The sequence below is a fragment of the Dermochelys coriacea genome, chromosome 28, assembly GCF_009764565.3.
Source record: "Dermochelys coriacea isolate rDerCor1 chromosome 28, rDerCor1.pri.v4, whole genome shotgun sequence".
NCBI lineage: Eukaryota > Metazoa > Chordata > Testudines > Dermochelyidae > Dermochelys > Dermochelys coriacea.
In genome coordinates this window covers 291629-319600 of record NC_050095.1, presented here as the reverse complement: position 1 = coordinate 319600, position 27972 = coordinate 291629, and the positions used below count along the sequence as shown (strand labels likewise).

General features: G+C 58.5%; 2 protein-coding genes and 1 long non-coding RNA gene across 3 annotated transcripts in view; all 3 read left to right on the top strand.

Moving 5' to 3' along the window:
- Window positions 1-18689, top strand: part of LOC119849215 (mucin-2-like) — a 31499-nt gene extending 12810 nt beyond the window's left edge. Inside the window, 6 exon segments of the mRNA XM_043503606.1 lie at window positions 4679-4909; window positions 5732-5943; window positions 6451-8752; window positions 8755-9464; window positions 13827-16470; window positions 17998-18689. Of these exon segments, the coding sequence (XP_043359541.1) occupies window positions 4679-4909; window positions 5732-5943; window positions 6451-8752; window positions 8755-9464; window positions 13827-16470; window positions 17998-18689 (6791 nt within the window).
- Window positions 18690-19784: 1095 nt separating this feature from the next.
- LOC122457725 lies at window positions 19785-21943 on the top strand. The gene is made up of 3 exons (XR_006277399.1): window positions 19785-19901; window positions 20314-20372; window positions 21827-21943. It is a non-coding gene; the product is annotated as an uncharacterized LOC122457725 (long non-coding RNA).
- A 704-nt stretch (window positions 21944-22647) lies between these two features.
- On the top strand, window positions 22648-26105 carry LOC119849214 (mucin-3B-like). Its single transcript, XM_038386034.2, has 6 exons — window positions 22648-22714; window positions 22826-22988; window positions 24256-24417; window positions 25196-25302; window positions 25669-25727; window positions 26064-26105. The coding sequence occupies exons 1-6, from the start codon at window positions 22648-22650 to the stop codon at window positions 26103-26105; spliced, it is 600 nt and encodes a 199-aa protein (XP_038241962.2).
- Window positions 26106-27972: the final 1867 nt, after the last annotated feature.

Below are 27972 nucleotides of genomic sequence, written 5' to 3'. Positions count from 1 at the left end.
AAGGAGGAAAACCTTTCATGGTGACAAGCAGGTAGGCTAATTCCAGCAGTTAACAAGAATATCAGAGGAACAGTGGGGGGGTGGGGTGGGAGGGAGAAATACCATGGGGAAATAGTTTTACTTTGTGTAATGACTCATCCATTCCCAGTCTCTATTCAAGCCTAAGTTAATTGTATCCAGTTTGCAAATTAATTCCAATTCAGCAGTCTCTCGTTGGAGTCTGTTTTTGAAGCTTTTTTGTTGAAGTATAGCCACTCTTAGGTCTGTGATCGAGTGACCAGAGAGATTGAAGTGTTCTCCAACTGGTTTTTGAATGTTATAATTCTTGACATCTGATTTGTGTCCATTCATTCTTTTACGTAGAGACTGTCCAGTTTGGCCAATGTACATGGCAGAGGGGCATTGCTGGCACACGATGGCATATATCACATTGGTAGATGCGCAGGTGAACGAGCCTCTGATAGTGTGGCTGATGTGATTAGGCCCTATGATGGTGTCCCCTGAATAGATACGTGGACACAGTTGGCAACGGGCTTTGTTGCAAGGATAGGTTCCTGGGTTAGTGGTTCTGTTGTGTGGTGTGTGGTTGCTGGTGAGTATTTGCTTCAGGTTGGGGGGCTGTCTGTAAGCAAGGACTGGCCTGTCTCCCAAGATCTGTGAGAGTGATGGGTCGTCCTTCAGGATAGGTTGTAGATCCTTGATGATGCGTTGGAGAGGTTTTAGTTGGGGGCTGAAGGTGATGGCTAGTGGCGTTCTGTTATTTTCTTTGTTGGGCCTGTCCTGTAGTAGGTGACTTCTGGATACTCTTCTGGCTCTGTCAATCTGTTTCTTCACTTCAGCAGGTGGGTATTGTAGTTGTAGGAATGCATGATAGAGATCTTGTAGGTGTTTGTCTCTGTCTGAGGGGTTGGAGCAAATGCGGTTATATCGTAGAGCTTGGCTGTAGACAATGGATCGTGTGGTGTGATCTGGATGAAAGCTAGAGGCATGTAGGTAGGAATAGCGGTCAGTAGATTTCCGATATAGGGTGGTGTTTATGTGACCATCGCTTATTAGCACCGTAGTGTCCAGGAAGTGGATCTCTTGTGTGGACTGGTCCAGGCTGAGGTTGATGGTGGGATGGAAATTGTTGAAATCATGGTGGAATTCCTCAAGGGCTTCTTTTCCATGGGTCCAGATGATGAAGATGTCATCAATATAGCGCAAGTAGAGTAGGGGCATTAGGGGACGAGAGCTGAGGAAGCGTTGTTCTAAGTCAGCCATAAAAATGTTGGCATCCTGTGGGGCCATGCGGGTACCCATCGCAGTGCCGCTGATTTGAAGGTATACATTGTCCCCAAATGTGAAATAGTTATGGGTGAGGACAAAGTCACAAAGTTCAGCCACCAGGTTAGCCGTGACAGTATCGGGGATACTGTTCCTGACGGCTTGTAGTCCATCTTTGCGTGGAATGTTGGTGTAGAGGCTTCTACATCCATAGTGGCCAGGATGGTGTTTTTAGGAAGATCACCAATGGACTGTAGTTTCCTCAGGAAGTCAGTGGTGTCTCGAAGATAGCTGGGAGTGCTGGTAAAGAAGGGCCTGAGGAGGGAGTCTACATAGCCAAACAATCTTGCTGTCAGGGTGCCAATGCCTGAGATGATGGGGCGTCCAGGATTGTTTCATGCCCTCTGTGTGTGTATATAAATCTGTTCTCTGTTTTTTCCACCAAATGCATCCGATGAAGTGAGCTGTAGCTCACGAAAACTTATGCTCTAATAAATTTGTTAGTCTCTAAGGTGCCACAAGTACCCCTTTTCTTTTTGCGAATACAGACTAACACGGCTGCTTCTCTGTTCTTTGTCCTGATTGATCTTAGCCTTGGGAAAACACAGAGATTGCAAACTCTGCCGATTGGACAAGTCATCGAACGGTTGCATGCCAACCATACTTGAAGAAATGGTGTTGTAATTAAGCAATTATTAATTTTCATCTCATCTGATCTTATATAGGCTACTAGGGTCAGGGCTACAGTTTATGTAACTCTAGGTGGGGACATGGAGACATGCGCACTAACTTGGCCAATTGTCACCCTTCTTCTACAGCTAATTTGCGTGCCACACTACTATTGGTCATCATCGGTCCAGCCATGCATGTCAAGAGTTCTCATTGGCAGATATTTTGGCCCATCTCTGGCAGCTCTTTAAAGGACTTGTCGTGAGCTTGGGCATGGGTGCTTAAAAAGCTCCTGCTGACTTGACTGTGTGTTGAGACAGTGCTGCTGGGGAAACTGAGGCAGGAGCACAAGGGTCACCCTTGATACACAGAATCATTCGGACTCAGAGAATGAACTCTCCTCCATGTAGTTCTGGCCTTGCTAATGCAGCTCTCTGAACCAATAGGTCAGCTACAAATTTAAGGGCCATATTCATCATTTTGTTCTGGCTGATTTTCATGGTTCTGGGGGTGCAAAGCAGATGGGAACCCCAGGCCAACTGGCAGGTGCCCTCTGGCTCCTCCGCACTCCTCTGGTGGGCCAGTGAATCACCCTTAACAGCTAAAATGTAAAAATGATTTAAGGTTGGTAGTTGATATGACATCTTCAAATCACTGAGGTATCTCCTGGTGACATTAGCTTTGGGTCTGTTGTTTAGCATTTACTCCCTGGGGCATTCTGTGCCAAAAAATGAAAAATTCTGCTCACAATATTTTAAAATTCTGCAAATTTTATTTGTCAAAATAACATGACATAATCAAGCCAGATTCAGTTATTTTGGTAATTTATTTCAAAATACCTGTCAGCAGGTATGTCTGTAACAATACAGAGACACACAAAAATTCCCCCAGAGTAGAGAGTTAAAGAAACTCTTACGATAACCCAGTTCCTGTTTCTCTGCTCCCTTCCCCACACCCATAGCTCAGCCATGGGGACCCCCCAGCCCAGACACCCACCCCCTCACCTCCCAGAGCCCAGGGATCCAGAGAGAGGAACAGCCTGATGCTTGGTCCCAGGCTTGCATGGAGTTTCCTGCGTGCTGCCCTCTCCTTCCCACAGAGCATGCTGGGAACTGCAGCTGCCGGGAACCCTCTCGCTCCTTTCCCCCTCCCCCCAAGCAGTATCTTCCATGTGCGAGCTGGGCTCTGTCAGGTCCAGTGGCTCCTAGTGGCAGCTAGCAGCACTTCAGCTCATTTCTGTCAGGGAAAGGAAATTCTGCGTGCACAACATAAATTTCTGCAAAATTCTGCATTGCACAATGGCGTAGAATTCCACCAGGAGTAAATGTTTGTGTAGGAGATTTGTACTCATTAGCAAAACAAACAGGCAAGCAAGGAAGTGCCAAGAACAAACCAAACCATGGAGGCCAGGTGGAGAGTGCATGCGAATAATGAATGGGTAAAGACATTTCAGGGCAGGTGTAGCCATCCCAGTGAGCTCAAGCACTGCAAAGCCAAGGAATCCGGGGTAAGGTCACACTGAAAGGCAATCCAGTCAGTTAAAATCTGGAAACACACAGGTCAGGCACCCACAGCGCTTCAGCTCTGCCCCGTAGTGACCCCAAGGGGGAAAAAACAACTAACGTGTCCTTAAAAATTAGTTTAGTCCAATGTGGCACTGGCAATTCCTAGATCCCAAGGACAGCAGAGATCATTGTGATCATCTAGTCAGACCTCCTGCAGAACACAGGCCAAAAAATGTCACCCCAGTGCTTCCTGCAACTGCTATAGCAGATCTTTCAGAAAGGCACCCAGTCTTGGTGGAGAAGCTACCCCGTTCCTGGGTCAATTGTTCCACTGGTTAATTACTCTCACTGTTAAATATTTACAGGTTTCAGAGTAGCAGCCGTGTTAGTCTGTATTCGCAAAAAGAAAAGGAGTACTTGTGGCACCTTAGAGACTAACAAATTTATTAGAGCATAAGCTTTCGTGAGCTACAGCTCACTTTGCTTCTTATTTCTAGTCTGGATCTCACTAGTTTTATCTTCCACCCAGTGGACCTTGTTCTGGAAACCTCCTCTCCAAGGAAGAACTTCCAGACTGTGATCAGGTCACCTCTGGACCTTCTCTTGGACACATTGAACAGATTGAGCTCTTCTGGTCTCTTGCTAGGAGGGAGGTTTTCTGGATCTTGGCCTTGAATCATTCTTGTAGCTCTTTTCTGAATCCTTTCCAATTTGCCAACCTCCTGCTTAGTGGTATCCAGTAATGGGCTCATTAACGCCATCTGTGGAAGGAGCAGAAACGCTCAAATGCCTTCATCAGCCTCCCTCCCCAGCAGACGTTGGCCTAATAAAAGACATTGCCTCCCACACCTTGTCTCTCTTCATCAGACTCATTAGCTTAGTGAGCTGCCAGTGCAGGGCAGAGCAAATGCTCTTTGGGTGCTTTTCCAGCTGTAGCAGGGTTGGGTTTCTTGCAAGCACAACCTCGACTTGGAATTTCATCAGTGTATAAGCCTTGGCATTGGGATCATTACAACATCCCTGTGATGTGCTTTGACCCGTAAATCACTGCAATTGCCTCTCATCGTTGTTTCCAGTGTTCCATGGAGGATTTTTTGTCTTGGGCTAATAAAGATGTTCCTTACGTTTCCCATCTGCCAGGCCCTGTGCTTCTTGGGAGACCACCCCCAGCTGGACGTTAGATACTAGGGCCGCAGCCTGGGATCTGCACATTGACCTGTGCCTCTCTTTCTCTGCAGAGCTCCGAGGCAGATGGAGGGGAGAAACCAAAGAGACAAGAGGAGAAAGGACAGGCCAGGGCTGGGAGGCCGGGATTCCTGCAGATGAAGGAAGAGATGATGGACACAGCCTTCCTCTCAACATGTGGTTCCTAGCCGGGAGCTCCGGGCAGCCAGCAATGGGAGAGGACAGTGTGGGTAACACCAAAGGAGATGGCACACACAGTGCCACCGGCATTCTGGGTGTGGCAGGTGAGTGGCACAAACTGGATGTCATCACCCGGTTACTCAGCTGCTTTCGATCAGTTCAGCCGGTAACACATCCCAGTTACATCAACTGGGCATCCTGCCCCATTGGTGCCCATGGAGCGACGGCCCATTGAACGAGCTGGAATCCAGCCCCATTGACTCCCATAGAGTGGTGGCCCATGGATCCCAGCTGGGATTTGGCCAGTAATTTTTCACATAACTGCCCTATCGTGATGGCACTTCTCCACTATTACATGAGGCTTCCAGGTGCTTCTGTTTGGTGAATGAAGAAATCAGCAGACCTGGAACTGGTATAACTTCCCCAAGGGACTGACCGGCCACTGTGCACTGCGGGTGTCTGAGCCACATTTGTGTCATGTTACAAAGGAACACAAGACAACATGAAAATGAGAACCACTCTTTAGTACATCGAGACCGATGCTTTCTCTTCCCGGCTCTGGGAGGAAAGTGGGGGCTGGTGGGTCAGAACAGGGGGGCTGGGTGCCAGGACTCCTAGAATATCTCCCTGGTTCTGGGAAGGGAGAGGGGTCTGGTGGGTCAGAACAGGGGGGAAGGGAGCCAGGATGCCTGGGATCTCTCCCCGGCTCCGGGAGAGGAGTGGGGGCTGGTCTGTTAGAGACGGGAGCTGGGAGTCAGGACTCCTGGGTTCTCTCCCCAGCTCTGAGACAGAAATGGGGTTTAGTGGTTTAGAGCTGGGGATGGGTGCGCTGGGAACCAGGACTCCTGCCTTCTACCCAGCTCACAAAGGGGATTATTTGTGTACAAGAAATTGAAAAAAACACGGTGGCGGCTTCTTTCTTTCAGCAAACTGCCAGAACGGGGGAACTCCCAACGGCACTGAGTGTATCTGCCCACGGGGTTGGTCAGGCTACAACTGTGAGTGCTCAGACCCAGCCACGGCCTGCCAGCACGGAGGCACGGCCATTGGTCGCCTCTGCTTCTGTCCCCCGGGCTACAGCGGGAAACGCTGCGACTGCAGGGACAGCTGCCAGGCCTGCCAGAATGGGGGAACGCCCGTGGGAACGGAATGCACCTGCCCCCCAGGGTACGGGGGCCCAAGATGTGAAATCTGTACATCGACCAGCCCCACCACCTCCAACTCCACACCGAAACCCACAGTGACCACCTCCTCCACAGTCCCGCCCACCAGAACAACCACCACCTCCCCCACCTCCACCCCCACCACCGCAACCACCACCTCCTCCACCTCCACCCCCACCACCGCAACCACCACCTCCCCCACCTCCACCCCCACCACCGCAACCACCACCTCCTCCACCGCCACCCCAACCAGCACAACCACCACCTCCCCCACCTCCACCCCCACCAGCACAACCAACACCTCCCCCACCTCCACCCCCACCAGCGCAACCACCACCTCCCCCACCTACACCCACACCAGCGCAACCACCACCTCCTCCACCGCCACCCCAACCAGAACAACCACCACCTCCCCCACCTCCATCCCCACCAGCACAACCACCACCTCCCCCACCTCCACCCCCACCAGCGCCACCACCACCTCCCCCACCTCCACCCCCACCAGCGCCACCACCACCTCCCCCACCTCCACCCCCACCAGCACACCCACCACCTCCTCCACCTCCACCCCCACCAGCGCCACCACCACCTCCCCCACCTCCACCCCCACCAGCACAATCACCACCTCCCCCACCTCCACCCCCACCAGCGCAACCACCACCTCCCCCACCTCCACCACCACCAGCACAATCACCACCTCCCCCACCTCCACCCCCACCAGCGCAACCACCACCTCCTCCACCGCCACCCCAACCAGCACAACCACCACCTCCCCCACCGCCACCCCAACCAGCACAACCACCACCTCCCCCACCTCCACCCCCACCAGCACAACCACCACCTCCCCCACCTCCACCCCCACCAGAACAACCACCACCTCCCCCACCTCCACCCCCACCACCGCAACCACCACCTCCTCCACCTCCACCCCCACCAGCGCAACCACCACCTCCTCCACCGCCACCCCAACCAGCACAACCACCACCTCCCCCACCTCCACCCCCACCAGCGCAACCACCACCTCCCCCACCTACACCCACACCAGCACAACCACCAGCTCCTCCACCGCCACCCCAACCAGCACAACCACCACCTCCCCCACCTCCACCCCCACCAGCACAACCACCACCTCCCCCACCTCCACCCCCACCAGCGCAACCACCACCTCCCCCACCTACACCCACACCAGCGCAACCACCACCTCCTCCACCGCCACCCCAACCAGAACAACCACCACCTCCCCCACCTCCATCCCCACCAGCACAACCACCACCTCCCCCACCTCCACCCCCACCAGAACAACGACCACCTCCTCCACTCCCACCCCCAGCAGCACAACCACCCCATCCCCCACCTCCACCCCCACCAGCACACCCACCACCTCCTCCACCTCCACCCCCACCAGCGCCACCACCACCTCCCCCACCTCCACCCCCACCAGCACAATCACCACCTCCCCCACCTCCACCCCCACCAGCGCAACCACCACCTCCCCCAACTCCACCCCCACCAGCGCAACCACCACCTCCCCCACCTCCACCCCCACCACCACAACCACCACCTCCCCCACCTCCACCCCCACCAGCGCCACCACCACCTCCCCCACCTCCACCCCCACCAGCACAATCACCACCTCCCCCACCTCCACCCCCACCAGCACAACCACCACCTCCCCCACCTCCACCCCCACCAGCGCAACCACCACCTCCCCCACCTACACCCACACCAGCGCAACCACCACCTCCTCCACCGCCACCCCCAACCAGCACAACCACCACCTCCCCACCTCCACCCCCACCAGCACAACCACCACCTCCCCCACCTCCACCCCCACCAGCGCAACCACCACCTCCCCCACCTACACCCACACCAGCGCAACCACCACCTCCTCCACCGCCACCCCAACCAGCACAACCACCACCTCCCCCACCTCCACCCCCACCAGCACAACCACCACCTCCCCCACCTACACCCACACCAGCGCAACCACCACCTCCTCCACCGCCACCCCAACCAGAACAACCACCACCTCCCCCACCTCCATCCCCACCAGCACAACCACCACCTCCCCCACCTCCACCCCCACCAGCGCCACCACCACCTCCCCCACCTCCACCCCCACCAGAACAACGACCACCTCCTCCACTCCCACCCCCAGCAGCACAACCACCCCATCCCCCACCTCCACCCCCACCAGCACACCCACCACCTCCCCCACCTCCACCCCCACCAGCGCCACCACCACCTCCCCCACCTCCACCCCCACCAGCACAATCACCACCTCCCCCACCTCCACCCCCACCAGCGCAACCACCACCTCCCCCACCTCCACCCCCACGAGCACAACCACCACCTCCCCCACCTCCACCCCCACCAGCACAATCACCACCTCCCCCACCTCCACCCCCACCAGCGCAACCACCACCTCCCCCACCTCCACCCCCACCAGCACAACCACCACCTCCCCCACCCCCACCCCCACCAGCGCCACCACCACCTCCTCCACCTCCACCCACACCAGCGCAACCACCACCTCCCCCACCTCCACCCCCACCAGCACAACCACCACCTCCTCCACCTCGACCCCCACCAGCACAACCACCACCTCCTCCACCTCCACCCCCACCAGCACAACAACCACCTCCCCCACCTCCACCCCAACCAGCGCAACCACCACCTCCCCCACCTCCACCCCCACCAGCACAACGACCACCTCCCCCACCTCCACCCCAACCAGCGCAACCACCACCTCCCCCACCTCCACCCCACCACACACCACCACCTCCCCACCTCCACCCCCACCAGCACAACCACCACCTCCCCCACCTCCACCCCCACCAGCGCCACCACCACCTCCCCCACCTCCACTCCCACCAGCACAACCACCACCTCCCCCACCTCCACCCCCACCAGCACAACGACCACCTCCCCCACCTCCACCCCCACCAGCACAACGACCACCTCCCCCACCTCCACCCCCACCAGCGCAACCACCACCTCCCCCACCTCCACCCCCACCACCACAACGACCACCTCCCCCACCTCCACCCCCACCAGCGCAACCACCACCTCCCCCACCTCCACCCCCACCAGCGCAACCACCACCTCCCCCACCTCGACCCCCACCAGCGCAACAACCACCTCCCCCACCTCCACCCCCACCAGCGCAACCACCACCTCCCCCACCTCCACCCCCACCACCGCAACCACCAACTCCCCCACCTCCACCCCCACCAGCACAACGACCACCTCCTCCACCTCCACCCCCACCAGCACAATCACCACCTCACCCACCTCCACTCCCACCAGCGCCACCACCACCTCCTCCACCTCCACCCCCACCAGAACAACGACCACCTCCCCCACCTCCACCCCCACCAGCACAACGACCACCTCCCCCACCTCCACCCCCACCAGCGCAACCACCACCTCCCCCACCTCCACCCCCACCAGCGCCACCACCACCTCCCCCACCTCCACCCCCACCAGCACAACGACCACCTCCCCCACCTCCACCCCACCAGCGCCACCACCACCTCCCCCACCTCCACCCCACCAGCACAACCACCACCTCCCCACCTCCACCCCCACCAGCACAACCACTACCTCCCCCACCTTCACCCCCACCAGCACAACCACCACCTCCTCCACCTCGACCCCCACCAGCACAACCACCACCTCCCCCACCTCCACCCCCACCAGCGCAACCACCACCTCCCCCACCTCCACCCCCACCAGCGCCACCACCACCTCCCCCACTTCCACCCCCACCAGCACAACCACCACCTCCTCCACCTCCACCCCCCCAGCACACCACCACCACCTCCTCCACCTCCACCCCCATCAGCACAACCACCACCTCCCCTACCTCCACCCCCACCAGCACAACCACCACCTCCCCCACCTCCACCCCCACCAGCGCAACCAGCACCTCCTCCACCTCCACCCCCACCAGCGCAACCACCACCTCCCCCACCTCCACCCCAACCAGCACAACCACCACCTCCTCCACCTCCACCCCCACCAGCGCAACGACCACCTCCCCCACCTCCACCCCCACCAGCGCCACCACCACCTCCCCCACCTCCACCCCCACCAGCACAACCACCACCTTCTCCACCTCCACCCCCACCAGCACCACCACCACCTCCTCCACCTCCACCCCCATCAGCACAACCACCACCTCCCCTACCTCCACCCCCACCAGCACAACCACCACCTCCTCCACCTCCACCCCCACCAGCACAACCACCACCTCCTCCACCTCCACCCCCACCAGCACCACCACCACCTCCCCCACTTCCACCCCCACCAGCGTCACCACCACCTCCCCCACCTCCACCCCCACCAGCACAACCACCACCTCCTCCACCTCCAGCCCCACAAGTACAACCACCACCTCCTCCACCCCCACCCCCACCAGCGCCACCACCACCTCCTCCACCTCTACCCCCACCAGCACAACCACCACCTCGTCCACCTCCACCCCACCAGCACACCACCACCTCCCCCACCTCCACCCCACCACGCCACCACCACCTCCTCCACCTCCACCCCCAGCAGCACAACCACCACCTCCCGCACCTCCACCCCCACCAGCACAACCACCACCTCCTCCACTTCCACCCCCACCAGCACAACGACCACCTCCCCCACCTCCACCCCCACCAGCACAACCACCACCTCCCCCACCTCCACCCCCACCAGCGTCACCACCAGCTCCCCCACCTCCACCCCCACCACGTCACCACCACCTCCCCCACCTCCACCCCCACCACGTCACCACCACCTCCCACCTCCACCCCCACCAGCACAACCACCACCTCCACCACTCCACCCCCACCACGCAACCACCCCTCCCCCACCTCCACCCCCACCAGCACAACCACCACCTCCCCCACCTCCACCCCCACCAGCACAACCACCACCTCCCCCACCTCCACCCCCACCAGCACAACCACTACCTCCCCCACCTTCACCCCCACCAGCACAACCACCACCTCCTCCACCTCCACCCCAACCAGCACAACCACCACCTCCCCCACCTTCACCCCCACCAGCAAAACCACCCCTCCTCCACCTCCACCCCAACCAGCACAACCACCACCTCCCCCACCTCCACCCCCACGAGCACAACCCCACTCCCCCACCTCCACCCCCACCAGCACAACCACCACCTCCCCCACCTCCACCCCCACGAGCACAACCACCACCTCCCCCACCTCCACCCCCACCAGCACAATCACCACCTCCTCCACCTCCACCCCCCACCAGCACAACCACCACCTCCTCCTCCTCCACCCCCACCAGCACAACCACCACCTCCTCCACCTCCACCCCAACCAGCACAACCACCACCTCCCCCACCTCCACCCCCACGAGCACAACCACCACCTCCCCCACCTCCACCCCTACCAGCACAACTAGCACCTCCCCCACCTCCACCCCCACCAGCACAACCACCACCTCCCCCACCTCCACCCTCACCAGCACAACCACCACCTCCCCCACCTCCACCCCCACCAGCACAACCACCACCTCCTCCACCTCCACCCCCAGCAGCACAATCACCACCTCCCCCACCTCCACCCCCACCAGCGCAACCACCACCTCCTCCACCTCCACCCCCAGCAGCACAACCACCACCTCCTCCACCTCCACCCCCAGCAGCACAATCACCACCTCCCCCACCTCCACCCCCACCAGCACAACCACCACCTCCTCCACCTCCACCCCCAGCAGCACAATCACCACCTCCCCCACCTCCACCCCCACCAGCGCAACCACCACCTCCTCCACCTCCACCCCCACCAGCACAACCACCACCTCCCCCACCTCCACTCCCACCACCACAACCACCACCTCCCCCACCTCCACCCCCACCAGCGCCACGATCACCTCCTCCACCTCCACCCCCACCAGCGCAACCACCACCTCCTCCACCTCCACCCCCACCAGCGCAACCACCACCTCCCCCACTTCCACCCCCACCAGCATCACCACCACCTCCCCCACCTCCACCCCCACAAGCACACCCACCACCTCCCCCACCTCCACCCCCACCAGCACAACCACCTTCTCCTCCACTCCCACCCCCAGCAGCACAACCACAACCTCCTCCACCTCCACCCCCACCAGCACACCCACCACCTCCCCCACCTCCACCCCCACCAGCTTCACCACCACCTCCCCCACCTCCACCCCCACCAGCACAACCACCACCTCCCCCACCTCTACCCCCACCAGCACAACCACCACCTCCTCCACTCCCACCCCCAGCAGCACAACCACAACCTCCTCCACCTCCCCCACCTCCACCCCCACCAGCGCCACCACCACCTCCTCCACCTCCACCCCCAGCAGCACAACCACCACCTCCCACACCTCCACCCCCACCAGCACAACCACCACCTCCTCCACTTCCACCCCCACCAGCACAACGACCACCTCCCCCACCTCCACCCCCACCAGCACAACCACCACCTCCCCCACCTCCACCCCCACCAGCGTCACCACCAGCTCCCCCACCTCCACCCCCACCAGCGTCACCACCATCTCCCACACCTCCACCCCCACCAGCGCAACCACCACCTCCCCCACCTCCACCCCCACCAGCACAACCACCACCTCCCCCACCTCCACCCCCACCAGCGTCACCACCACCTCCCACACCTCCACCCCCACCAGCGCAACCACCACCTCCCCCACGTCCACCCCCACCAGCGCCACCACCACCTCCCCCACCTCCACCCCAACCAGCACAACCACCACCTCCCCCACCTCCACCCCCACCAGCGCCACCACCACCTCCTCCACCTCCACCCCCACCAGCACAACCACCACCTCCTCCACCTCCACCCCAACCAGCACAACCACCACCTCCCCCACCTCCACCCCCACCAGCGCAACCACCACCTCCCCCACCTCCACCCCCACCAGCACAACCACCACCTCCTCCACCTCCACCCCCAACCAGCACAACCACCACCTCCCCCACCTCCACCCCCACCAGCACAACCACCACCTCCTCCACCTCCACCCCCACCAGCACCACCACCACCTCCTCCACCTCCACCCCCACCAGCACAACCCAGCACAACCACCACCTCCCCCACCTCCACCCCCACCAGCGCAACCCACCACCTCCCCCACCTCCACCCCCACCAGCACAACCACCACCTCCTCCACCTCCACCCCAACCAGCACAACCACCACCTCCCCCACCTCCACCCCCACCAGCACAACCACCACCTCCTCCACCTCCACCCCCACCAGCACCACCACCACCTCCCCCACCTCCACCCCACCCAGCACCACCACCACCTCCTCCACCTCCACCCCACCAGCGCCACCACCACCTCCCCCACCTCCACCCCCACCAGCGCAACCACCACCTCCCCCACCTCCACCCCCACCAGCGCCACCACCACCTCCCCCACCTCCACCCCAACCAGCACAACCACCACCTCCCCCACCTCCACCCCCACCAGCACACCACCACCTCCTCCACCTCCACCCCCACCAGCGCAGCGACCACCTCCCCCACCTCCACCCCCACCAGCGCCACCACCACCTCCCCCACCTCCACCCCCATCAGCACAACCACCCACCTCCCCTGACCTCCACCCCCACCACACAACCCCACCTCCCCCACCTCCACCCCCACCAGCACCACCACCACCTCCTCCACCTCCACCCCAACCAGCACAACCACCACCTCCCCCACCTCCACCCCCACCACACAACCACCACCTCCTCCACCTCCACCCCCACCAGCACCACCACCACCTCCTCCACCTCCACCCCCACCAGCGCAACCACCACCTCCCCCACCTCCACCCCCACCAGCGCAACCACCACCTCCCCCACCTCCACCCCCACCAGCACAACCACCACCTCCTCCACCTCCACCCCAACCAGCACAACCACCACCTCCCCCACCTCCACCCCCACCAGCACAACCACCACCTCCTCCACCTCCACCCCCACCAGCACCACCACCACCTCCTCCACCTCCACCCCCACCAGCACCACCACCACCTCCTCCACCTCCACCCCCACCAGCGCCACCACCACCTCCCCCACCTCCACCCCCACCAGCGCAACCACCACCTCCCCGACCTCCACCCCCACCAGCGCCACCACCACCTCCCCCACCTCCACCCCAACCAGCACAACCACCACCTCCCCCACCTCCACCCCCACCAGCACAACCACCACCTCCTCCACCTCCACCCCCACCAGCGCAACGACCACCTCCCCCACCTCCACCCCCACCAGCGCCACCACCACCTCCCCCACCTCCACCCCCATCAGCACAACCACCACCTCCCCTACCTCCACCCCCACCAGCACAACCACCACCTCCCCCACCTCCACCCCCACCAGCACCACCACCACCTCCTCCACCTCCACCCCCACCAGCACAACCACCACCTCCTCCACCTCCACCCCCACCAGCACCACCACCACCTCCCCCACTTCCACCCCCACCAGCGTCACCACCACCTCCCCCACCTCCACCCCCACCAGCACACCCACCACCTCCCCCACCTCCACCCCCACCAGCACAACCACCACCTCCTCCACCTCCAGCCCCACAAGTACAACCACCACCTCCTCCACCCCCACCCCCACCAGCGCCACCACCACCTCCTCCACCTCTACCCCCACCAGCACAACCACCACCTCGTCCACCTCCACCCCCACCAGCACAACCACCACCTCCCCCACCTCCACCCCCACCAGCGCCACCACCACCTCCTCCACCTCCACCCCCAGCAGCACAACCACCACCTCCCGCACCTCCACCCCCACCAGCACAACCACCACCTCCTCCACTTCCACCCCCACCAGCACAACGACCACCTCCCCCACCTCCACCCCCACCAGCACAACCACCACCTCCCCCACCTCCACCCCCACCAGCGTCACCACCAGCTCCCCCACCTCCACCCCCACCAGCGTCACCACCACCTCCCCCACCTCCACCCCCACCAGCGTCACCACCACCTCCCACACCTCCACCCCCACCAGCACAACCACCACCTCCTCCACTCCCACCCCCACCAGCGCAACCACCACCTCCCCCACCTCCACCCCAACCAGCACAACCACCACCTCCCCCACCTCCACCCCCACCAGCACAACCACCACCTCCTCCACCTCCACCCCAACCAGCACAACCACCACCTCCTCCACCTCCACCCCCACCAGCGCCACCACCACCTCCCCCACCTCCACCCCCACCAGCACAACCACCACCTCCCCCACCTTCACCCCCACCAGCACAACCACCACCTCCTCCACCTCCACCCCAACCAGCACAACCACCACCTCCCCCACCTCCACCCCCACGAGCACAACCACCACCTCCCCCACCTCCACCCCCACCAGCACAACCACCACCTCCCCCACCTCCACCCCCACCAGCACAACCACCACCTCCCCCACCTCCACCCCCACGAGCACAACCACCACCTCCCCCACCTCCACCCCCACCAGCACCACCACCACCTCCTCCACCTCCACCCCAACCAGCACAACCACCACCTCCCCCACCTCCACCCCCACGAGCACAACCACCACCTCCCCCACCTCCACCCCCACCAGCACAACCACCACCTCCCCTACCTCCACCCCCACGAGCACAACCACCACCTCCTCCACCTCCACCCCCACCAGCACAACCACCACCTCCTCCTCCTCCACCCCCACCAGCAAAACCACCACCTCCTCCACCTCCACCCCTACCAGCACAACCACCACCTCCCCCACCTCCACCCCTACCAGCACAACCACCACCTCCCCCACCTCCACCCCCACCAGCACAACCACCACCTCTTCCACCTCCACCCCCACCAGTGCAGCCACCACCTCCTCCACCTCCACCCCCACCAGCACAAGCACCACCTCCCCCACCTCCACCCCCACCAGCACAACCACCACCTCCCACACCTCCACCCCCACCAGCGCCACCACCACCTCCCCCACCTCCACCCCAACCAGCACAACCACCACCTCCCCCACCTCCACCCCCACCAGCACAACCACCACCTCCCCCACCTCCACCCCCACCAGCACAACCACCACCTCTTCCACCTCCACCCCCACCAGTGCAGCCACCACCTCCTCCACCTCCACCCCCACCAGCACAAGCACCACCTCCCCCACCTCCACCCCCACCAGCACAAGCACCACCTCCTCCTCCTCCACCCCCACCAGCACAACCACCACCTCCTCCACCTCCACCGCCACCAGCGCCACCACCACCTCCTCCACCTCCACCACCACCAGCGCCACCACCACCTCCTCCACCTCCACCCCCACCAGCACAACCACCACCTCCACCGGAACAACTACCCCCCCTATCTGCATTGTTACCATCCCATCCACTACCCCAATCAGTACGTGTCCTGTCACTTCTACCTGTTTCGTCCCAACTACGTGCGTCGTTCCTACTCAGGACTGGAGTACTCCAAACTGGAGCAGCACCACCCCAGGTGAGTCTGCACATGGCTTATGGGTTCGGCTGTTGCTCATGTGACCTTGTTGTCGTCTGGGTAGTCTCTGTGCACAACCATCAAAGTCTCCAGCGATGCAAGTTTTGTAACTTTGCTGGTATGAGCCATGTATAACCTTCCCTTGTGTAAATATGGAATTACTCTTCCCTTGTCATAATATGGTTTGTGTCCTGTCCCCTGTACATTTGGAGGAACTCTTCTTTGGTTTTACTACAGAGTGACTCTTCCCTGATCATAATCCATTTTAACTTCTGACTGATAAATATGGAGTAAGTCTTCTCTGATGTGACTACAGAGTGACTATTCCCTGGTCTGCATCCTGTGTAGTATCTGACTCTTCTAAATATGGAGTCACCCTTTATCAGTGTGTAATCAGTTTAACCTCTAGCTTGTTTCAATCCAGTGTAACTCCTCATTGATGAACATTTGGAAGAGGGCCGGTGAAAACTTTCTATGAAAAGAGAGGTTTCAGAATAGCAGCCATGTTAGTCTGTATTCGCAAAAAGAAAAGGAGTACTTGTGGCACCTTAGAGACTAACAAATTTATTAGAGCATAAGCTTTCATGAGCTACAGCTCACTTCATCGGATGCAAATGCATCCGATGAAGTGAGCTGTAGCTCATGAAAGCTTATGCTCTAATAAATTTGATAGTCTCTAAGGTGCCACAAGTACTCCTTTTCTTTTTATGAAAAGAGACATTTCCTGGCCGAAAAGTTCAATTTTTACAGAATTTTTTTGACCAGCTCTTTAGCTGCCTACAGCTCAAGCCAAACAAATTAAACCTGGATATTTGGCACAAATGTTTAAAAATTAGGTTAATAAACCATTGAAACAATCTCCCAAGAGCATTGGTGGAGTCACTGTATCTTGATGCTGTCCAATTCAGTTTGAATGCCGCTGTGGAAGATGCATTAGTCCAAGGTGAAATTCTCTGGCCTCTTTTATACAGGAGGTCAGACCTAATGCTGAGAGTCCCTTCTGAGGCCCCACTGGTCTGAATAATCTTATTTACACCAGGGGTAAAATTGGGAGTGAATTTCTCCAATCTCAGAGCTGCTACAGTGCTGTAATTGAGATCAGATCCCAACCCTGAGTTTAAGATCCTATTTACTCTCGAGAAATTTCCACTGGTAGAAGCAGATTAGTGTAGTGGACTTGGTACAGATTACTAATGTAGATGCACTTCACGGAAACAAGACCCAGATACCTTACCCTGGGGCAAATATCTTTAGTGTATAGAAGCTTAAGGAGTCGGACTTGGGACTAGGAGACTGAGGCCTACTACTTAGAGGAGGGCCTGGGAGCCAGGACTCCTGGGTTCTCTCCCCAGCTCTGGGAGGGGAGTGTGGGATGGTGAGTGAGAGCAGGGGGCCCTGGGAGCCAAGACTCCTGGGTTCTATCACTGTCTCTGGGAGGAGGTGTGTATCATTGAGGTAGCCTTTGGATAGAAAGATAGCCTTTCTTGCCTCTCATAAACACTCATGGTGGATGTTTGTCCCTTTCAGTTTCCTGCCAGAATGGTGGCACATACAATGGGATCGAGTGCATCTGCCGCCCTGGTTTCTCCGGCCCTGTGTGCGCCTCCCATGATGTCAGCAAGGCCTGCCAGAATGGCAGCACTCCCATCGGTACCAAATGCATCTGCCCACCGGGTTACTACGGTGACCTGTGTGAATCCTACAATGCCTCCGAGGACTGCCAGAACGGGGGTACTCCAGTGGGAATTGAGTGCCTCTGCCCACCTGCGCACTACGGCTCCCGGTGTGAATTGAATAGCAGCACCACCGGCTCCAGCACTACCAGGTCCCCTACCACCTCACCTGTCACCAACTCCTCCAGCACTGTGTCCCCTCCCACCACATCTCAGAATACCACCACGCCACGTACCACCACAACCACCACATCCCAGAAAACCACCACGTCCCAGAATACCACCACAACCACCGCATCCCAGAAAACCACAACCACCATGCCACCTAGCACCACAACCACCACCCAAAGTACCACCACCACCACGCGAAGTACAACTACGCAGGATGTCACCCCCACCTGTGAGAATGGGGGAATCTGGATGAATGGTGGATGCCAATGCACATCCAGTTTCCAGGGACCAAAGTGCCAATACGCCGCAGAAGTCATTGAGGTCAAAGCCGGTAATGAAAACCTGTGTAAACTGATCCTTGTGTCTGGAGCCTAGACTTTCCCAATAGAGTCATCCTAGTGTGATGGCCAGGGCATGGGTGGCCAGACCTGGCCACAGTCAGGGGACAGGAGCCAAGTATCAGCTGGATCAAGATAACAGGGGGTGAGAGGCAAGAGACAAACAGGAGGTCAGGAACCACAAATCAGAGGACAGGAGTCAAGCTGGGTTGGAAATTAAGCCAGGAGAGCAGGAGCAGGGTTGGTGTGTGGCTGCTCCTGTGAACGCTCTGGGCCTGGGTTTGAGACCCATGGGTCATGACATCAAAGCCAGTCAGGATCTCTGGGACCATCTAGTCCAACCTCCTTATAACCCAGGCCAGAGACCTGCCCTGCACAGTAAGTCCCAGAGCAGCTCTGTTTGGAAAACATCCCCTCTTGATTTTAAAATTGCCACTGATGGAGACCCCACCATGATATTGGGGAAATGACTCTCACTGTTAAAAATTGACACCTTTCCGGGCCAAATTTGACTAGCTTCAAATTACAGCCCTAGGAGGGGTTAGATCCGCCTCTGCTAGACTGAAGAGTCCATTGTTAAATATTTGCTCCCCATGTAGGTACTGACAGATTGTGATCAGTCACCCCTTCACCTTCTCTTTTCCAAGCTAAATAGACTGAGCTCCTGGAGTTTCTCACACTAAGGCAGGTTTTCAAGCACTCCATGAGACCTGTGGAAACCCGATCAGGGATGTCCCACCTGGGCCAGGATCCAGGATGACTGGTCCCATGCAGTAGCACCATTAGCATTCTGGGGCTGTGAGCCAGAACCCAGTAAGGCAGCAGGGCTGGCTTGTAGGAAAGTGAGGTCTTGAATCCTGGAGACCTAACCTAGCAGGCCTGGCCAGGTAGGACAACCTGATTCTGTTCCCGGGCTGGGGGAGGGCAGTGAGAAAACACTTTTAGCAGCAGGATGGTGGGTAGTGAAATGACAAGTGGCCCTGGATGCTAGATGCTGGGGGTCCCGGGATGTGCGCATCAGGAGAGTTAACAAGGACCCCCAGGGGGAGAAGGCAATTCTCCTCTGCCATTCCCATGATGGCTGCCGATTTTCACCGTGTTTCTTTCTCCCCCTCCTTCCTGCCCTGATGAAGAGGTGAACGTAACAGTGGACGTGAAGCTGCAGATCACCAGCCAAAAATTCACCCCTGCGCTGAAGGACAACACAACTCAAGAATACAAAAAGTTTACCTTGGACTTCAAACTGCAGGTGGGACCCAGAGGAGCGACCGGGAAGGGGGAGATAGTAAGAGAGAGGCCCCCAATGGGATGGATGGTCGGGGGGATGTGGGGGAACTTCCCAAGAGAGGTATGAGATCAAGGGATCATCTCTCAGGGGAAGGGCTGGGAGGCCAATTGCTGGAGACCTTGGAAGTTAGGGCTGGGCACAACACTGGGGAATGGGATGATCCCAGCCTGCTAGAGGGGAATAGACTGTAATGGGTCTTTCCCAGTGCTGAGCACTGGTTTCCTTGGGAGCGTCCAGGTGGGAGTATGTTTGCTGCTTAGGTATCATGGCTGGGAACCTCGCCAGCCACCTGGGCTTGCCAGGGCCCCATCTCAATGGGGCAGGGAGGTTCAGGGCAGCCCCTGCCAGTGACGTGCGCCCTATTCCCTTCCAGATGAAGTTGGTTTACAGCAACGTTGCAGGGTACAAAGACGTGGTGATCCTGAAACTGACGTGAGTATCCCCCAAAGCTCCACCCACAACCTGAGCTCCGCCCACAAGCCACCACCCACCCCTGTGAGACTCCTAAAGGAGACTCTGCCTGCAGGATGCATATGTGTGTGTGTGTGTGTGTGTGTCTTGGACACGTGGTTGGCTCTTTGGCATCAGCGGTTCACCAATGTTCAGAGCCTTTCTGGGCTGCATCTGTTAGGAGGAGACATTGGTGCTACAGGGCAGGTCTGTTCTTGGTGCAATCCTATTTATCTACCAAGGAAAAAAATGTCCACAGTGTCCAACTTCCCTAAACGCAGCAGCATGTCCCTTGCTCAGAAATCCTCACATCTACAGTTCCTGCGGGCTCTGTGCCCAGAAAGCGCCGTCTCTCTCTCTGTCTTCTCAGGGCCAACTCATGACTGCTTCTCCTGGCACCCACCACCTGCAAATCTATATCCTACCTCCTGATTTTGCAATCAGGAAAACCCCCTGCTCAGCCCACACGGTTTAGTGGCAGTGTTCCTTGGGCAGTAGCCTCCATTGTTTGTAGCTCTCTCAGCTGCATAATGGGGCTTAATTGCTCATTCCACTGACTCTGAAAGAGGGTGGTTGGAACAGCCTGTTGGCTTTCCTGAGGTTTGTGATTGTCACTGGAGCTCAGAGCCCCCTCCCAGCAGCTGGTGTCACCTTTCAGCTCAGTATGTTCAGCGTGAACAATATTTGTCCATCCTTGTCCTTCCTTCCCTGTCCAGAAACAGTTAACAATGTTGACGTTGAAAGGTCGGTCCCTTTGACTTTCACACTGATCAACACCCGCTTCTGAGGATGGGGGTGTGCTTTGGTCCAGTTCTGGCATCTGCATTTTCGAAAAATCGGAGAGGGTGCAGTGAAGAGCCACAAAAATGATTTTAAGGGCTGACAGTGAGGGACTTGGAGATTTATCTGGTTAGTTTATCAGTAAGACGATCCAGAGGTACTTATCCACCACATCCAGGCATGCCTATGGTGGCTAAGTACCTCCACGGGGAGCAGATACTAGGTAGTAAGGGGCTCTCTAATTTAACAGCGAAAGGTAGCATAAGAATCACATCAAAGCCGGATAAATTCAACTTAGAAATAAGGCAAAATGTTTTCCAAGTGAGGGTGATTAACAAATACCAAAGGGAAGTGGTGGCTTCTCCATCTCTTCCTGTCTTCGGATGGATGCCTCTCTGGAAGGTGCTTTAGCCAACCACAACTTATTGAGCCGGTACATTTCTCCAGCCTGGGTTACACAGAAGGTCGGATGAGATGAGTCACTGCTCCCTTCTGACCGTAAACCCCATGAATATATTAATCGAATTCATGGGCATTGGTGCCTCACCCCTCTGTGCCTGGGTGACAATCTCCGCACACATGCTCTGCGGTGGGGATCTGAGCAGACACCCCAGGAAGGAGGGACATGCCAACACAAGGTGGGTTTGTTCCTTCAGGCAGGGCAGCGTCGTGGTGGATCACACTGTCATCCTGGCTTTACCCGTCACCGAGGAACTCAACACGAAGGTTGAGAAGGTGGCTGGGCAGCTGAAGGCGCAGATAGAGAAGGTGGCTGAGAACCAGAACTGCAACAGTAAGTCCTGTGAGTCTCTGTGTGGTGAGGGTGGATGAGGGCTGGGCAGAGAGGGGACAGATCCATGGTCCTGGGAGGAAGATTCTCCATCGCTCCACCCCCAATCTCTGCCAGGGGGGCTGGAGGATAGATAGATAGATAGGAATGTGTATGGGGATGGATGGAGAGGATGGGAAGTGTGACAGGGGATGGAGAAAGGGAGGAATGGATGGAAGAGTGTTTGTGGTGATGGATGGAGAATGGAAGGGTGGGTGGAGGGGTGTTTGTGGGGATGGATGGAGGGACGGAGGGTGTGTGTCGGGAAGGGAGGGAGGGACAGATGGAGGGGTGTTTGTGGGGATGGATGCAGGTGGAGGGATGGGTGGAGGGGTGTTTGTGGGGTTGGATGGAGAGAATAGCGTTGACTCTGTGATTTCAGTGGCTGGCCCGAGTTCACAGAGAACAGCTTTCTCCCACACCTCGAGCCCCATGGGCGGGCCTTTCACAGGCTCAGACAGGGATAAGGTCATCAGCCAAGTCTTTTCCAACCCCCAAGTCAATGGCAAGGCTCGTGCAGCTTGGGGAGCTTCGGGGGCCACAAGGGGGGGGTGTGCAGCTGAGGGGCGACCATCCCGTCTCTCACTCCCGCTCCTGACCGTCCCTGGGTTGGCTCACTAAGAACTGCCTGTCCCGTATCTTCCAGCCATGATGTGTTTCAACACCTCCTCCGTGGATGTCTCAAATGGGACAATGTCAAAGTTCAACAGCACCGGTGAGTGACCCAGGGCCGCCTGGCGGGGGAGCGGCGATGGGGCGGGACAGAGGGGGTGTCAGTGCTTCCTCTGCAGCCAGTCCCCCACTGACTCCTCTCTCTCCTCTGCAGAGCACTGCCAGAAAGCAGCCCCCGAAGGCTACGGGCAGTTCTACTTCCCTAACCTCACCCAGTCCGGCCTCTCCTGCATCTCCAACTGCACCAAGAGCACACCCGGCTTCATCAACTGCAACTACGGGCAGTGCCAGCTGATGCGAGCTGGCCCCCAGTGCATGTGAGCTGTGCACGTACACACCCGTGCGCACACGCGCACACGCGCCTGACTGTTGTGTTCGCGGAATCGCTTTGACCGACCCCCGAGAAATCCCAACTGCTTCGGAAATGTCAGGACGAGCCGTTTCGTTTCAACCTGACCCCAAGCTGTTTTGGGTTCTGTTTCGGGCACTTTACCAGAAGCAAAGGACTTGCAAAGCAGCCGGAGGAGGGTGGATGGGGATAGATAGATGCAAAGTGATGCACATTGGAAACCATAATCCCAACTGTACATATACAATGATGGGGTCTAAATTAGCTGTTCCCACTCAAGACAGAGATCTTGGAGACACTGTGGATAGTTCTCTGAAAACATCCACTTTACGTGCAGCGGCCGTCAAAAAAGCGATCAGATGCTGGGAATCATTAAGAAAGGGAGAGATAATAAGACAGAAAATATCATATTTTCTCTAGACAAATCCATCTTGAATACTGCGGGCAGATCCGGTGGCCCCATCTCCAAAAAGATCTATTGGAATTGGAAAAGGTTCAGAAAAGGGCAACCAAAACGATTAGGGGTATAGAATGGCTGCCGTATGAGGAGAGATTAATAAGACGGGGACTTTTCAGCTTGGAAAAGAGATGGCTAAGGGGCGATATGAAAGAGGTCTATAAAATCATGACGGGTGTGGAGACAGTGAATAAGGAAGTGTTGTTTACTCCTTCTTGTAACACAAGAACTAGGGGCCACCCAATGAAATGAACCATCAGCTGGTTTAAAACAAATGAAAGGAAGTATTTCTTCACACAACGCACAGTCAGTCTGTGGCACTCCTTGCCAGAGGATGTGGTGAAGGCCAAGACCATAACAGGGTTCAAAAAAGAACTAGATAAGTTCCTAGAGGACAGGTCCATGAATGGCTATGAGCCAGGATGGGCAGGGATGGTGTCCCTAGTCTCTGTTTGCCAGAGACTGGGAATGGGAGAAAGAGGATGGATGGTTCACTGGATGATTCCCTGTTCTGTTCATTCCCTCTGGGGCACCTGGCACTGGCCACTGTTGGAAGACAGGACACTGGGCTAGATGGACCCTTGGTCTGACCCAGGATGGCCGTTCTTGTGACTCAGATCCATGGAGAAGGACCCGGACACAGCAGGGACCGCTCATTGGAGACAGAGAATCCAGACTGGACGGGGGATCCCGGGGAAGTGGTTCGGGAGACAGGATGGGGCAGGGCAGGAAAGGGGATGGGGTGGGGCTGTTCTCACCCCCTGCATCTCCCCCACAGCTGCTCCGAGACGGACTTGTACTGGTACCCCACAGAGCGTTGTGCCACCCGCATCAGCAAATTCGCCGTCGGTCTGGGCATGGCTGTCGCGGTGCTGGTGGTCATGAGCGCCATCCTCGGTGTCTTTCTGTTCAGAGCCAAGAGGATGAAAACCCAGTTCAGGTAACTGGGCCAGGAACACATGGGTGGGCCCAGCCTTCAACTGAGACAGTGTGAGCCTGCGCTTAGAGCAGGGGGGTGCCAGGTGCCAGGACTCCTGGATTTCCTCTCTGGCTCTGGGAGGGGAGTGGGGGCTGGTGGGTTAGAGCAGGGTGGGGGCTGGGAGCCAGGACTCCTGGGTTCTCTCCCCAGCTCTGGGAGGGGAGTGGGGTCTGGTGGGTTAGAGGAGGGAGTCTGGGAGCCAGGACTCCTGGGTTCTCTCCCCAGCTCTGGGAGGGGAGTGGGGTCTGGTGGGTTAGAGGAGGGGGTCTGGGAGCCAGGACTCCTGGGTTCTCTCCCCGGCTCTGGGAGGGGAGTGGGGTCTGGTGGGTTAGAGCGGAGGGGATGGGAGCCCGGATGCCTGGATTCTCTCCCCAGCTCTGCCCACCACGTCTGTACTTCAGTTTTCCCCTATCCCAAGTGGGGATAATGTTCTTTCCCGGGGCAGAGGTGGGTCATGAGGCTCTGCCGAGGAAGGTTTGCTGTGAGCTCTGAGGGGTCCCGGTATCCGCGGTGGGGGTTGGGTCTGGTCAGAGTCGGACCCTCGCTCCTTTGAGTCGAGGGGCGGCTCCAGAATGTGGGATCAGAGGGGCTGCCCCACAGTCATGGGGCAGAGGGACGCCAAGTCAGATGTCCTCGGAGGCCCAGCGTGGTGGTGGAAGCTTCGGCGACCTGCCCGCGGGACCCTGTGCACCGAGCGGCTCGGTGCTGATGGGCATGGCTGTCGCTGCTCCCCCTGCAGCCAGCACTTGGACGATGACACCGAGAAATGGTATGAGGATGACTACAGCGAATGGAACGGTGCTGGGAGCTTCTGCATCAGGAACGAAGGAGCCGACTTTGACAAAGGTAACGCTGGATCCATCCCGGGCTGGGTGAGATGGGCTGGTGGGAACCCCTGGGCCAAGGAGGGGGGCGGGATAGCTCAGTGGTTTGAGCATTGGCTTCTTAAACCCAGGGTGGTGAGTTCAATCCTTGAGGGGGCCATTGAGGGATCTGGGACAAAAACTGGGAATTGGTCTTGCTTTGACAGGGGGTTGGACTAGATGACCTCCTGACGGCCCTTCCAACCTTGATAGTCTATGATTCTATGACAGCCATCCACGGAGACCATGGGGGAGGGTGGCTCTGAGGGACTCCTTCGAGGGGGTGGAGGTCCTGGCCACGTGTCCACCAGCCGAATCCTCCACCTTCCTAACCCTTCTCTCTCACCAGGTTCGGACAGCACCAGCTCCTTCAAGGTTAACATGGAATCCATCAACAGCTCTCTCCCGGTAGGTTCGGCCATATCGATCCCCTCCTGCAGCTGCCCATGGGGAGCACACTCTGCTCCGGATGGGAGATGTGTGCATTAAGGAGCCATTGGGTGACAAAGCTAGTCCGGTGCACAATTAACCTGCTCAGGCAGCCCAGAGAGAGATGCATCCCTTTCAAGAGGGAGGCCTCTCTCCTGGGAAGCCAGGACTCTGAAGAAGATTTGGGGAGGGGGGGGCTGGATAATCAGTCTAATGTGAGCTCCCGGTGCAATGCTGTGGCCAAAAGGGCCAATGCGATCCTGGGATGTGTAAAGAGGGCTCTGCTCATGGTCCCCCCACTTCTCACCCTCCCAGATTCACATCCAGAGGCCGGAGATTGTCATGACCCAGCTGTGAGCTGGGCCCAGGCCCCCGAGGGAGGAGCGGGGGATGCGGCCTGAGGCACCATGGACCCCCGGAGAAGAGCACAAATGTTTCCACATCGCAGCTCAGGGAGGATGGAGGAGGGCCAGGAGGGAAGGCCAGGCAATGCAGGGGCCAAATGGCTGCAGGGCCCTGGCTCTTGGTATCATCTTCAGGGAGCCTCCTCTCCTCAAACATCCTCCTCCCTCAGCAACCACCTTCCACATCCTTCCGGTCCCCAATCCCAGCTCCCTTGTCTGGGACACCAGGGCCCTGCTGCTGGGGCGTCAGTGGCGCTGCCTGATGGCCCCATGCAGCCCCCTGGAACGATTACTGAGATGGGGTCCTGGAGGAGCCGATTCTCCTCTCGCCTTTGTATAAATCAGGAGTAACTCCACTGGGACCAATTCCTCTCTCACTTTCCCCACTGTAAATCAGGAGTAACTCTGCTGGGGTTTATCAGGCTGGTTCCTCCTGTGCTTGCCCTGGTGTAGCACAGGGAATGTGAGCTCAGCATCAGGCCCCTCGAGGGGGGCTCGCCCTGCCCAGCCGCCTGCCCCTGGCGGGATGTGAGCTTTAGCAGCTCCAGAGGCTGGTTCTGCAGCGACAGCCCAGCCAATTTCCGCAGGCACGACGCAGATTTTCCCATCCACCTCCACCCTTGCCCTGCTGACCCCAGCACAAGGGCCGGCCTTAGGGAAAATGATGCCCTGGGTGAACGTGTATTTTGCTGCCACAGGCCCCCGGTGCTTCCCTGGGCTCCCCACCCATCCCCTATGACCCCCACTGCTTCCACAGGCTCCCCACCCATTCCCCCTGCTCCTACTGCCTCCCCGGGCTCCCCACACATCTCCCCTGCCCCCTACTGCTTCCCCAGGCTCTCCACATATCTCCCCTGGCCCCCACTGCTTCCCCTGGCTCCCCACCCATGTCCCTGGCCTCTGCTGCTTCTCCGGGCTCTCCACCCATCCCACCTGGCCTCCGCTGCCTCCCTGAGATCCCCCTACCATTGCCCAAGCTGCCTTCCATGTCCTCGCACCCCAAACTTGCCCCACTCCTTGCCTCTTGACCTTGGCACCCCAGTGCTTAATTTGTGAAGCCATGACACCTCTGGGCTCCTGGCCAGCAGCCACCGCTCTCCAGCCACCCAGCTCTGAAGGCACCACCACCGCCCAGAGCAGCACAGAAGGAAAGGAGATGATACCGTGCCATGCCACCTGTCCTTGTGAGCTGCTGCTGGCAGCAACGCTGCCTTCCCTCCTGGGCACCCAACCAGCAGCCGCAGCTCTCCGGCCGCCCAGCCAATGTTTAATTTGTGCTGGGGCTAAGCCCTTAGCAATGCTTTCATCACAAATTAAACATTGCAGTGCCCTCCCCTGACCAAAGCACCCTGGGCAATCACCCACGTCACCCAGCCCTAAGGCTGTCCCTGCCCAGCACATGCACTTTAGCCCACGTCTGGCACCTGCCCCAGTCCGGTTAAGGCTGACAAGCCCATCAGCAGCCCATGGGGATGGGTCTGGGGTGGGGGGCAGGGCGTGTCCCTTGTCCTGCTCTTGCACTCTGTCTAAATGAGAAGACTTGATTCTGCAATAAAATGATGATGATTAATGATGCATTCGTGTTGTTTTATTTCAGCGATGCCCCCATCCATAGTGTGCTAGCCCCTGCCCATAGGACACCCCCTTTCTCCACCCCAGAAGGACAGGCAAGCAGCCAGAGGCTGGTGGGCAGGGGCACAAGAAAGGGGAATCCTCAAACAAGAAAACCCTGCAAGCCACATGGGATTTCAAGGAGCAGGGGCCCTGCAGATGATCTCAGCAAGCCTGTAGCAGGCTGGGGGGGGGTGGCTAGGGAAGAT